Below are 12,444 nucleotides of genomic sequence, written 5' to 3' on the forward strand. Positions count from 1 at the left end.
TTACTCTAAGGACGCTTGCTTTGTGTTAGGCACTAAATTCTTTATGTGACCCTCATTTGATCTCTCAATGCCTGTAGAAGGCAAGGCACTGATTAGTTGTATAAAGGAAAGTACTGCGTTTGTCAGGTAAATATTTCAGAGAAGTGGTCATGGTTAGACCTGGGAGTCCAACCCATGCTATCCAGCAGAATAGTAGCTCGTATTCAAGGGGCTACTGGAGTCTTATTTGCACCCGCAATGACTTTCCATAAGCAAGGTTGATCTCCGTGTTACAGTTTTTCTTTTACAGTGAGGAGGAGACTGAGGCTAAGGCTGTTCATGCTAAGCAAACACTCGGCCACTGAGCTTATTCCCAGCTCTGTCATCATTTTAAACTGAGATCACCTTGTCGGGAGGGAGGGCCATAGGCTTGAGTTGAGCGGCACATGACGTAAAACATTTACATGAGACCTATCTGCCTTGAACAAGCCTAGCTGGGAAGAGAAACTGGAAGTCTATCATTAAATACACCGACCTGATAAATAAACGTGCAAGCGTCTGTCCTTCTCAGCCGTCAGTCCTCCCCAGCGGAGCCTGGGTCGAGAAGGAGCTCTGTATGGTGGGGCTGCCCTGCCGACCCCCAAAGTTGACTGCCAGGTGTTACTGTCTGCTATGTTGCCCTCAGTCTCTGGTCCTCATTCAGCTCCTTACTGTGTGTTCCCACAGGGACTTAACTACCCAGGCCCAAAAGCTGGTGAGCCTGATGAGGGCAGACACGGTGAGTCTGGGCACATCGGGTGGGACTCCCTAGAGCAGGAGGGTGGATCCACAGACACTGGGAAGTCAGTAGTAGGGTGAGAGGAGACGCATAGGATCCAGGTTTCTAGCAGATCTGAACCCTGTACCTCTGTTCCTTGGCAAATAGGGTTCCTGTTCACTATATTAGCCGGCTGTACACAGTAAACTTGTATTACCGGCCAAGGTCTGTAGATGCGTGAGGACAGTACAACACAGTCCCATCCTCCAGGAGTTCTTAAGAGGAAACAAACATTGAAGGATCAAGATCATGAAACAGCTGACTTGTGCTTTGTAAAGATAGTTACGTATTACAGAGCAGAGGAGGGGATGACGGGAACAGGTCCCCTGCTTGGGAGAATTCAGAAGGGAGGCAGGTGTTTGAGCTGGGTTCTAAGAGATGAGTGTAAGATCCTCTCTCGGATAAGAGAGGGGCACAGGCTCCGTGCAGACCTGCTTAGGGAGGTGGTCTCAGGTGGATAAAATAACAAAAAGGGGGTCAAGATTGGTTATTTTTATGTGATGTAATGTACCCCCAAAATTCCATCATCGGGAGAGTTTCAGAATGTGTCTCTTCTCAAGCTTCCCTGCATCTTATCTCTCCCCTCCCATCGTTCTTCTTCCTCCTCATTTGGAAGCAGAAGCCAGAGAAGTGGAGCATGTGTGGGCCAGAGGCAATGTCAGAGGCTGTGAGTGCCGCAGCCACCTTTGGGCCGTGGTATGTGGAGTGTATGTGCCCACATGCCGTCAAACACGTCTCTAGCTCTCCTGCAGGAGGGTTGAGTCTAGAGGCGGCAAACTCTCCCGGTCATGTTCTTGAACCGCCGTGTTGCTCTGACCAGCTATTAGCTGGGACTTTTCTTTCTTTCTTCCTTTTTTCCTTCCTTCCTTTCTTTTCTTTTTTTCTGTTTTGGTCTCTCACAACAGGGTTTCTCTATGTAGCTCTGGCTGTCATGGAAAACTCTATAGCCCAGGCTGCCCTCAGACTCAGAGATCCACCTCCCTCTGCTTCCCCAGCACTGGGACTAAATAAAGGCATGGACCACTATGTCCAGTCCTAGCTGGAATTTTCACAGGTGCCTTAACTTTAATCTATATGAATTAAGAATGTTTCTTCTTAATGGAAGATGGTCTGTCTTCTGTGAAGCCAGTTGAAAACCGCAGAGTTTTAGAAGATTTAGAGCAACCTTCCCTTCCCAGGGCCAGGACCTATTTTCCTGTCTCCCACCTACTTCCTTGCCATGCTGAAGACTGAGAGCAAAACTCAGGGAGCTCGGCTACTAGGGCAGTGGAAAACAGACCTACATCCTAGTGTGCGAACAAAAAGTCTGAGCTCTCTGCTGCATGGCGGAGCTGCCCCTTTGAGAGTTTCCAACTGGACCCTGTTTGTTTTCTATTCATTTCAGACAATAGACTTTGAGAAGGACTGGAAGATAATCACTGTCTTCATAGGAGGCAATGACCTCTGTGCTTCTTGCAATGACCTGGTAAGTCCCCGGCCCCGACCCTTGGGAAGGATTTCTGTAGTTGGCCACTGCCTCCTGGAACAGCATAGCTAGGTAAGGACTCCGTTCATGGCTTGGCAGGGATCCAGTGAGGATTCATTAACACTGAGACCCATAGGACGTTCACCTGGAAGACTGAGGGAGCCTGCAAGAAAAGCTTTTGTTGTTTGGGAAACTCTTACTTGTTTTCATAGCTAATTATGGGCCCTCCACAGCACTTCCGGCCTTGCCAATGCCACCTCTATCCGTCTCTAGAAAAAGTGTTTTCCCACAGAGGTGATAAGGCAAGGTTCAGGTCTGTGCCTCTTGGGGCTGAGAAAACTCACAACGGAGGCTGTTGATCTTCGGTTGCCACGTAATCCAGAAAGCCCCCTGCAGGAGACCCCTTAGACCATACCATACCACCTGTGAGTCTCACACCCACACCTGTGCCCAGTGGTGAGCAGTGGCAAATGAGATACAAACTCTGCCCTTGGGGTCTCCCTGAGCCAGGGGCCAGAAACCAGCAACTCTTCATACCACAAGAGACATCACCGTAGGGCTCTGACGATATGTAAGAGAGTCCACAACCAAAGTAGGCTTGGTGTATGGAGAACAGGGAGGTTCTCGGCACATACTGCAGGAGACCTGCAGCTGGGATGCAGAGGTGCAGCCTGGGTTAGGGAGTCAGGGACCTGAGGTAGCAGGAGGGGATGACCTGCACCTTACCCTTTCCTGGCGTCAGAGTCACCAAAGGCTAGGAACTTTAAAGCTGAGGTTTAAGGGGCCCCTCAGGAGCACCGACAGGCTGCTGGGGACAGGTAAGGCTTGGATCTTGGTACCCCTCCCAACTTCCTCCCAGGGATCACAGCTTTACCCTGTTGTAAAGTGGGGTTCTCACATTTCATCCAGAAAAAGGGGTTCTACTTCCTTGCTCTGAAAATGAGCTTAGAGAGATGGCCCAGCCAGTAAAATGTCATCATGCAAGCATGAAGGCCTGAGGTTGAATCTCTAACACCCACAGAAGAAGTTAACTGTGTCTGTGCACGCCTGTAACCCCGGTGTGCCCGTCTCTGTGTACGCCTGTAACCACAGTGTGCCCGTGTCTGTGCACGCCTGTAACCCTGGTGTGCCCGAGTCCGTGCACGCCTGTAACCCTGGTGTGCCCGAGTCCGTGCACGCCTGTAACCCCTGTGTGCCCATGTCTGCCCCTGTGTGCCCATGTCTGCGCACGCCTGTAACCCCGGTGTGCCCGTGTCCGTGCACGCCTGTAACCCCTGTGTGCCCATGTCTGTGCACGCCTGTAATCCCCGTGTGCCCGTGTCTGCGCACGCCTGTAACCCCCGTGTGCCCGGGTCCATGCACACCTGTAACCCCGGTGTACCCTGGTTCGTGCACGCCTGTAACCACAGTGTGTCCGGGTCTGTGCACGCCTGTAACCCTGGTGTACCCATGTCTGTGCACGCCTGTAACCCTGGTGCTCGAGACAGACAAAGGTATTCCTGGGGCTTGCTAGCCTACCAGTCTAGTGAAGGTCCAGATTCAGTCGAAGACCCTGTCCCAAATGACAAGGTAGAGCCACTGAGGAAGATACCTGATGCCAGCCTCTGGCCTGTGTATGTATATACATGGATGCCCACCTGTATATATTCATTCTATCCCTCCCCACACACAATTCTAAAACCACAGATATAAAAATCAAAGTGTATTTATGTTTTGGGGCTCCACAAGCCCTTCTTTCCCCTCTCTGTATCCTTGAGGCAAAGCTTAGATGTGACCTATGCTACAGCCTAGGCTCTCTCTGTGACCACACAAGAAAAGGACAGACAGTAGAACCGGAGAGTATTTTACGTTGCAGAGCTGAGGTCAGCATCTGCCCCAACACCCCCATTTCTGAGGGGTTCAGAGAAGAGACATGGTGTAGCTAAGGCTCTACCCCTAATCACTACTAAATCAATTCCGAGTTTCCCCTGGCTCTGGGCAAAAGAAAGGACCCTTTCCTGAGAGCCATGGTGAGCTCAAGCGTTGTAGCGAGGGCCCCCAAAGACAAACCCCGTGTTTCAATTTTGCCAACTCTGACTGAAATACAGAAAGAGGAGAAGCCAGAATAAGACACAATCCTGCTTAGTAGGGAGGAGATGGGGTGGCTCATGGGCCTCAGGAGATTCTCCCTCTGCCTGCAGGATCACTATTCACCCCAAAACTTCACAGACAACATCAAGGCGGCCTTGGACATTCTCCATGCAGAGGTACGGAGCTTAAACCACCCGGGGCCTCTGAGTAGCTCCGTCATAGCCATCTCCTGTGGCCTCAGAGAAGCCTAGACACAGCTCTGGCTTCATTCTGAGACCTCCTTGGTCAAGCCTTTGTGCACTTGGCTCCTTGGAGAGCAGACGTGAAAGAGAAAGGAGCTGGGTGGGGCCAGGAAGAAGTCACATGATCTGAGCTCCACCCCGCCCCCATGTAAGCAGCTGATGCTGACCTACTCTGTTGACGTGGTGGCTGATTCTGTGTTTCTGCAGGTTCCCCGGGCCTTTGTGAACATGGTGAAGGTGCTTGAGATCATCGGCCTGAGGGACCTCTACAAAGAAACTAAAGTCAGCTGCCCGCGGCTTATCCTCAGGTCTGCTGGATGCTTCTCCCTTGTTCTGAAAGGGTTGTGGGGCCTAGCATATTCTTTAGAAAATTCCAGGGTAGAGTGTGGGGGTTGTTAGAACCACCCTACATTTTAACCTCACGGGGGACATCTCAGGATATTTGTTTTAATCAGTATCAGGCCTCAACAATCTCTCTGAGGAAGCACATGTGGCGTCTCTTCCTGTTTTTGTTGCCATGGCAGCCTCAGGAAGGGAAAAGAGGATGCTAGGAATGGGGTCAGGTCATAGGTAAGACTTGGGGAGCACTCAGCCCACTACTAAGACCTATCTCACAGAATAGCCAGAGCGTAGAGACCACCTCCCAGAAGCCTCCCCCCAGGACAGTGTTTCTGACTGGCATATGTGTGCTCCAGGTGGAACAGACACAGCTGTAGTCACCCCTTAGAAGAGAAAGAAGGGAGATCAGAATCCACAGGGTTCCGAGAACAGTCTCCTTCTTTCAGAAGGATGCTTCTAAGAGGCTCTCTTCAGCCTCCAGAACCACCCAAAGATGGCCTCTCTCTTGCTCCGTTTTAAGTGCATGCTTTGGAAGGAAGCTGTTCTTCTAACTGAAGCATGACCATTCCCCACAGATTCTGCCCTGAAAGCCTCCTCTGCACCCTTTGGCCAAGTCACAGGGGCTGTGCAAACCTCCCTCCCCTGCCCTCGGGCTCTGTCCTGACCATGGCCCTGAGCATACCTGAGCATACCACGTGGTCATTAGTCACCGCCTTGTGGTGATTCTCCCCCACAGCCTGTGAGCACTGAGTCACAGCCGGCACGGGGGAGGGGCTCAGGAGCCGTTTGCTGAATAACTGAAAGAATAATTCACAAGGGCCAGCCTTGTTCTTGGAAATTTAGGGGGCATACTGACTGATCCCTGGAGAACTCTGCCAACCGTTCCCTAGGGGAGTACGGGTAGACAGCACAGGTTCCCTGGAGAAGGCTTCAGGGTGCCACGGAGCAGAAGCAGGCTGCCTGCCAGGGCGGTGTCTATTAGCACAGCTATTTTCAGCTGCTGATTCATCCAAGGCTCCCACTTTCTCTACTCACTGGGACATGCGGGGATTCAGAACGTATATTCTCTCCACGCCAGAGCAGTGTCCCCCAAAGCCCCCTACTACCAATCGCTGTAAAGATTTGCAGGCCACCAAAACTCAATGTTCGGAAAAGGCATTGGCCAAGCCCGTTTGGAGAGGACACTGTCAGTGTTGACAAAATCAAGGGCTTCCTTGTCTTGTGACCACATCCTGCACCTCTCTCTGCTGTTCTGTCTCAGTGGCCAGGCTTCCTCTGTGGTGCGACATCTATGTTGAACCACCCCGACTAGTATTACCTTATCCCCCAGGTGAAAAGTCCAGATTTTCTGGGTGGTAAGCCAGAGGGGAGCTGCAGACTGACAGAGGCAGATTAGTTCAGAGACGGAGTTAAAAGTTCCTGCTGCAGTTGCCTCAGCTGTGTGACCTTGAGAACGTTACTTAAACTTGGTCGCCTCTCTATTCCACCCCCTTGGTAAACTCAGGACCGTGATTGTACTAGGGAAGTCCACTACCACTGAACTATACCCCTAGCCCTTTTTACACTTATTTGTTTGTTTGTTTGTTTGTTAATTTTTGGACAACATCCTGCGTATCCCAGGCTGGCTTCAAGCTTTCTCTACAACTGAGAATGACCTTAAACTTCTGATTCTCCTGCCTCCACCTCCCAGAGTGCTAGGATTACAGGCAGGGACCATCACACCCAGTTTGGGGGTGTGCGGGACAGAACCCAAGGTCTTATGCATGCTAGACAGGGACTCTACCAACTGTGCCACATCCCACACCCCGCTTTTCTTTTCTCGTTGAGAACAGTATCTTGTTAAGTTGCCCAGACTGTCTTCAAACTCGTGGTCATCTTCCTCAGCCTCTGAAATCACTAGGGTGGCGAGCCTGTAAAACAAGGTCAATAATGATTTCTGGAACAGCCGGGAGATTTAAACATATTAATGCATGGCGCTTGGCACCGTGACCATGCAGTGTGTACGAGCTGTTATTGCTCTGGTCACTGTTGCTGTTTAGGAGGAGCTGTGTCTCTCTGCATATCTTCACACAACCATCAGGTGACTCGGTTCCGTAAGACCTCTCCTCCAGACCTCAGGGAGAAGCGTCTGTTTCCAAGAGCAAGTCCATGGATGTCTGCTGTGGCTTGCTTTGACCCAGACTGAGATTCCTGATGCCTTCAACTGAAAAAGAAATACATCGAATCCCAAGCCAGAGCTTCTGAATGGCTCATTCAGGATGATGACCCTGGGCATCTTTTTGACTTTGTTGGCAGGTCTCTGTGTCCTTGTGTCCTGAAGTTTGATGATAACTCAACAGAATTTGCCGCCCTGGTTGAAAGGAACAGGCAGTATCAGGTAAGCCGGAGGAGGGTTCTGCCCCTGCATGGGGTTCTGGGAGGTCTGTGCCAGGCAGAGTTATTGATGCTAAGTAGCTTGTTGAGTGAGTGAATGGTGACAAGGACTGTGCCAATAGGACACAGTCGAGGGCGCGAGGGACCACAGGGAAGCTTCTTTGAAGCTACAGAATGAGGTCAGAGAGCACACTTCACGGGATCCCATTTTCCCCATTGCCTCTCTGACGAAGGAATTCAAGTGTTGGTTGAAAGTGGATGGTAAGACCCGAGACAGGTTTCATTTGTGTTTCTCCAGCTGTTTCAACCCCTGTCTCTTGTCTCCTCTGGCAGGAAGGAACTGAACAGCTGATCGAGAGCGGACGATACGACACCAGGGATGATTTCACTGTGGTTCTCCAGCCATTCCTTGAAAATGTGGCCGTGCCAAGGACCCCGGTAAGGAAATGATGCGTTGAGGGTGAGGGGAGCCCCCAGAGGGTGTGCGGCCGCATTTTCTGCCATCTGTAACTGCTCCTCCCTTTCTGCCTGGTGACTAGGAGGGCCTGCCCGACAACTCCTACTTTGCCCCTGACTGTTTCCACTTTAACGTCAAGACTCACGCCCGCGCAGCTGTTGCCCTCTGGAAGAACATGGTAAGAACTGTGGTGTAAGAATTCTCTCTCCCAACCGGGTGGTGGTGGTACACGCCTTTAATCCCTGCACTCTGGAGGCAGAGGCAGGCAGATCTCTGGAAGTTCGAGGCCAGCCTGATCTACAAGAGCTGGTTCCAAGACAGTCTCCAAAGCTACAGCAAAACCCTGTCTGGAAAAACCAAAACAAACCAAACCAAAACAAAAAAGAATCCTCCTTCTGAGTCCAGCTGCCTGCATCTCCCCCTCCCCACCTCTGCATCTTGACCAGTCCACCTGGTCCACATTCCCCATCTTCTTGCTTTATTCAGCTGGAACCTGTTGGCCATAAGACGAGACAAGAGAATTTTGAAATCAAGCTCCCTATCATGTGTCCGAACCAGGTAGAGTGGGCTGATGGGCAACACCCTCTGACTATAGAGACAAGAGAGTAGAGAAGGGTGGGGGATTAAAACGGAAGGAGGAGCTAAGAAAGCAGATCTTAACCAGTGGGGAAAACAGAATAGGACCCCAGTTTCTACTCACACATTGTCAGATTCTTGGAGTTTTATAGCCTTAGCTCTCAGCCCTGTGACTTCCTCTGGGTCCCCCAAAAGGGGCTCAGGCTTCTCACTGGGGACTACTAGACCAGGGCTTACATGGGAAGGAAATTGGAAGAGGAGGGATCTGCTTTTTCTTGCTTAAGCAGAAAGGATCCCAGGCTGCTGTGGGGCAAAGTGCCGGGTGGCAAGGCAGCCTGTTGGGAAGGGGCAGGATGGAGAAACAAGACCCGGCACCTTAGCCAAGAGGACACATACATTCCTGGTAGCTACTTAAGGGTTCATTCTGAGTCTCGGGGCTGGGTTCAGGTTGTAGAGAAGGCCCTGGTGCATCCTGGGTGGGAGCATATGGTGGCCAGCCTTTCTGGAAGGGTCTTAGCTCTAACTGTGGCCCTGGGAAGGTTAGGGAAGGACATGTGTCGGCTGACATGAATCCTGCCATGGTTCACTCCCCTTTTCCCACAGACCTTGCCGTTTCTGAGCACCTACAAGAACAGCAACCAGGTATCTACCTAAGTCCTCCTTTGGTTCACCAGGCCATGGCGTGGGCAGTTTCTGCTGATGCTTCCTGTCGAAAGCACAAGGACAGCTCGTCCCCTTCAGAAAATGATCTCTATGCCCACACCTTCCAGTGGGGAGGAGAGCAGAATAAACTCCATTCCCGTCAAATCGTAGCCCCTCTAAGCCAGAGGGAAGCTAGCCGCCCCTCTCACAATGGGCAGAGGGCAGAGGATGGGTGGGTCATTTTGGATGGCCTAAGTATGGCCCAGGAGGAAACAGAGATCAGAGTCAGATGAACAGACCCCAGGCTGGTTGATATTCAGAATTATCTAGGGTACCTTTTCCAGGTTTTTGAAGCCTGCTGAATGAACCCGATGCCTGTCTGACTTCTCTGCCCACCACCCCCTTTACCTTAAGATTCAGGGATTGGTTCTTTGCATTTAGGGTTATGGAACCTGGACGTTGTGCGAGGACAGAGCCCCTTCTGCCTCACCACCAAACTCAGGTAAGCTCCTAGGATCCCCAGGATCCAAGACCCCTCCACAAAGGCTCACATACCAGTGAGCCATCTCTAAGACTCCATATGGTAACCACACAACACAGTTCTGACCAGTGTTTTCTAGCCCAGGTAGGCTTTGGCCAGCTCTGGCCTTTGGCAATACCATGCCTGGTAAGCCCCAGTGCCTTCTGGGCCAGGAGCTGTTTCCCATCCTGCTCTCAAGATCTAAGCAGGGCTACACAGCAGACATGGAAGCTTGCCCATGGCTGGTCCAGCGCTGCAGGGTGGTGAAGTCTAGATACAGATGAGGCCAGGGAGTCCCATTAAATGAATAGCTCTGTGGAAATGTGTCCTCAAACTCTGCCTACAGGTCTAGAAAGTTCTCTGGGCTCTTGAGAGTAGGGAAAGTCTGGCATGACTATTTTCTGGATTCTTGTGGAAATCTAGAACCCAGTTCTAAATAGGCTACCTATGGGCCAGCGTCTGTCTGGTTGGGCGCTTAGGCCACCCTGACTTCTCACATGGTGCCTGGCACTAACGTGGACTCCTGCCTCACCTTCCCCTCCATCCTTCATGGTGCCTTGCGTCCTCCCTTTTCTCTCCCTCCCATTTCTCTATCTTCTAGCTTGATGAAAGTCTAAGAATTGTTTATCTCTTATAAGAAAGTGCTGTTATGAAACTTCTGCCAACAGAGTTTGGGCCCCCCAGCTCTACGTGGTCTGAACGCGCGTGGAATCTTGTTTGGGGCATTGGCATGAAGCAAAAGCCCTAGACGGTGCCTGCAGCTCCCTTCCCAGACTCAAGCGTGTCCTCTTATTTTTCAGTGCATGCCCTGAGACCTGCAGACATCCAAGTGGTGGCAGCTCTGGGAGACTCTCTGACCGTAAGGACTTTTGAGCCCCGGGGTGGGGGGGTGGGGGGGTGCGAGATAGGGGTGAGCGTAGGCAATGGGTGTGGTGGGGCCTTCCAAGTCCTTGCCCTCCCACATCTAAAACCCACACTCCCACCTTCTACAACCTTCTCTCCCTTCTGCCCCGGCTCTCTCTGTCCAGGAGAATGGCAACAATTCTATTTTTGCAACTGCTTTATCGAGTAGGTGTGCAGGGGAAAAAAAAAATCTTTTTCAGGAATGAACTGAATATTCTCAGTTGGCAGAGGTTTTGAACACCCAACACCACATTTTGACATATGCAAAAATATGTCATTTTGACTCAAAATTCTCCTAACGATGCCTGTGTGGGTGCTACTCTCCCTCCTTTTTGAGCAACCCAGACCCCCCCATCTGTTTCCTCCGCATCAACACAGAAGGCAGCTTTATCATCGGTGATGGAATAGGCTCTGCTCCTCACTTTCAGCGCTGGGCTGAGCCGCCATCCCAGGGCACCACCTTCTGGCAGCACAGCTGGGGCTTTAGAAATGCCTTCCTGGAGGTTGTAAAGGAAAAAGAAGAGAAATGAGAGGGACTCTGTTGGAAATCCCTCCTCACAGCGGCTCCCACCTAAGCGTTTTGCCCATGTCCATAAAGACCTGTGGTATTACTTGGTAATATTATCAGCATTAGTCCCATTTGTAAGCACTTGAGAATTTTCCAGTCTTTAAAAACTGTGATACCAATTGGGCCCAAACCTCTCCTGTGGAAGGGCATGCCATAGTGAAAGAAGCCATAGCTGGGAAGGAGGGTCTCAGACTGGTCCCCTCACTCCCAATCTTCATACCATTCTTGCTTCCACGAGTGCACTGGAGGCCATGCCTTCAGAACCCGTGTTCACAGTCCCCCACTTCTCTCTGACTTACTGGTTTTCTTGTGGAATATGATGTTCTCAAAGGCTGGCAATGGAATCCGCTCCCAAGAAGAAAACCTCTCGGATCTCGACACACAGTATCGAGGACTGTCATATAGGTAATGTTAACCTTTGACCTCCTCTTCCCCAGGGCTTAGTCTGCTTGTTGTTTTGTTATCTTCTTAGTTTTGTGGATTTGTTTTGTTTCCTTGTCAGGGTCTCCTGGAATTTGGGTTGGCCTTGAACTATTTATGTAAGGGGGGGAGGGTGACCCTGGGCTTCTAGCCCTCCTGTCTCTACCTCCTAGCTGCTGGGATTGCCTGCGTGCACTGGCTGGGATGTAGGTTTAGCTCCTATAAATGCACGAATCTCAAAGAGCAAGGACCAGGTCTAGAAGAGGCTTCCAGAGGAACAGCTGTATTTCTGCAAACTGTGAACATTGACTGAACAGAGAATAGAATTTTGCTGTTAATGATCCTTTTATCTTTAAATTATGCAGAAAAAGTAAGCCAAGGTTCTTACCAAACTCCTGGGTCAGCAAATTCATCACGAAATGTGCCCGAAAAGCACCAAATCCTTGAGTCTCCACCTGCTCATTTGCATATCTGTGTTCGTATGTTGACGCTCCTATGTTGGTCTTCATGTATGTATTCATGTCGTTTGTAGTCCCCCTCTGCTTGTTTGTATATGTACACATCTCTACAGAAAACTGCCAAGACCCAATACTCACTTCTGGAGGCAGCAATGGTGGCAAGTTGTAATCAGTGGGCATTTCTGAGCAACTCCTGTGTGCTGGCACAGGAGTAGAGCTGGCTGGCTGGCTGAGAGGTCTGTGTGTCAGCTGGCTACTCACTTGGCTAGTGTTTAGAAATAAAAACTTCCTGGACGCCATGGGATGAGAAGGGAGAGCAGGAATAGCCCTGCCAGCAAGGATGGAAGACTTCCCAGAGAAACTGGTACCCACATGTCTTTAGACAAAGTGAAGGGGTGAGAAGGGCACCCCAGATACAAACATAGAGAGGAGTCAGGCTTGGGGTGCCACGTGAGCAACTGAGTGTCCGTTGTGTGACGTTTCTTTCTTTCCTAATAAAGTCTGAGGTTTTGCATGCTTCGGAGTGATTAGCACGCAGTTAAGAACTAATCTAGGGAAATGCGACCACAGCTTGCCACAAGAGGGCAGAGCACTAAAGAGCAGCTGGCTGCCCAG

General features: G+C 50.8%; 1 protein-coding gene across 3 annotated transcripts in view; it reads left to right on the plus strand.

Annotated features, from left to right (window-relative positions):
• The window catches only part of Plb1 (phospholipase B1), a 73,365-nt gene that overhangs the window by 18,782 nt on the left and 42,139 nt on the right, over positions 1 to 12,444 (plus strand). For all 3 annotated transcript variants that reach the window (XM_041631104.1, XM_041631105.1, XM_041631106.1), the window contains 12 exons: positions 706 to 757; positions 2,181 to 2,261; positions 4,442 to 4,507; positions 4,781 to 4,881; positions 7,208 to 7,289; positions 7,619 to 7,723; positions 7,825 to 7,920; positions 8,229 to 8,300; positions 8,922 to 8,960; positions 9,402 to 9,462; positions 10,281 to 10,339; positions 11,283 to 11,356. In XM_041631104.1, coding sequence (XP_041487038.1) covers positions 706 to 757; positions 2,181 to 2,261; positions 4,442 to 4,507; positions 4,781 to 4,881; positions 7,208 to 7,289; positions 7,619 to 7,723; positions 7,825 to 7,920; positions 8,229 to 8,300; positions 8,922 to 8,960; positions 9,402 to 9,462; positions 10,281 to 10,339; positions 11,283 to 11,356 — 888 coding nt within the window. The remainder of the gene's footprint in view (positions 1 to 705; positions 758 to 2,180; positions 2,262 to 4,441; positions 4,508 to 4,780; positions 4,882 to 7,207; positions 7,290 to 7,618; positions 7,724 to 7,824; positions 7,921 to 8,228; positions 8,301 to 8,921; positions 8,961 to 9,401; positions 9,463 to 10,280; positions 10,340 to 11,282; positions 11,357 to 12,444) is intronic.

Source organism: Microtus oregoni, unplaced genomic scaffold, assembly GCF_018167655.1.
Source record: "Microtus oregoni isolate MIOR12 unplaced genomic scaffold, Mior012 000036F_ref0000092, whole genome shotgun sequence".
NCBI lineage: Eukaryota > Metazoa > Chordata > Mammalia > Rodentia > Cricetidae > Microtus > Microtus oregoni.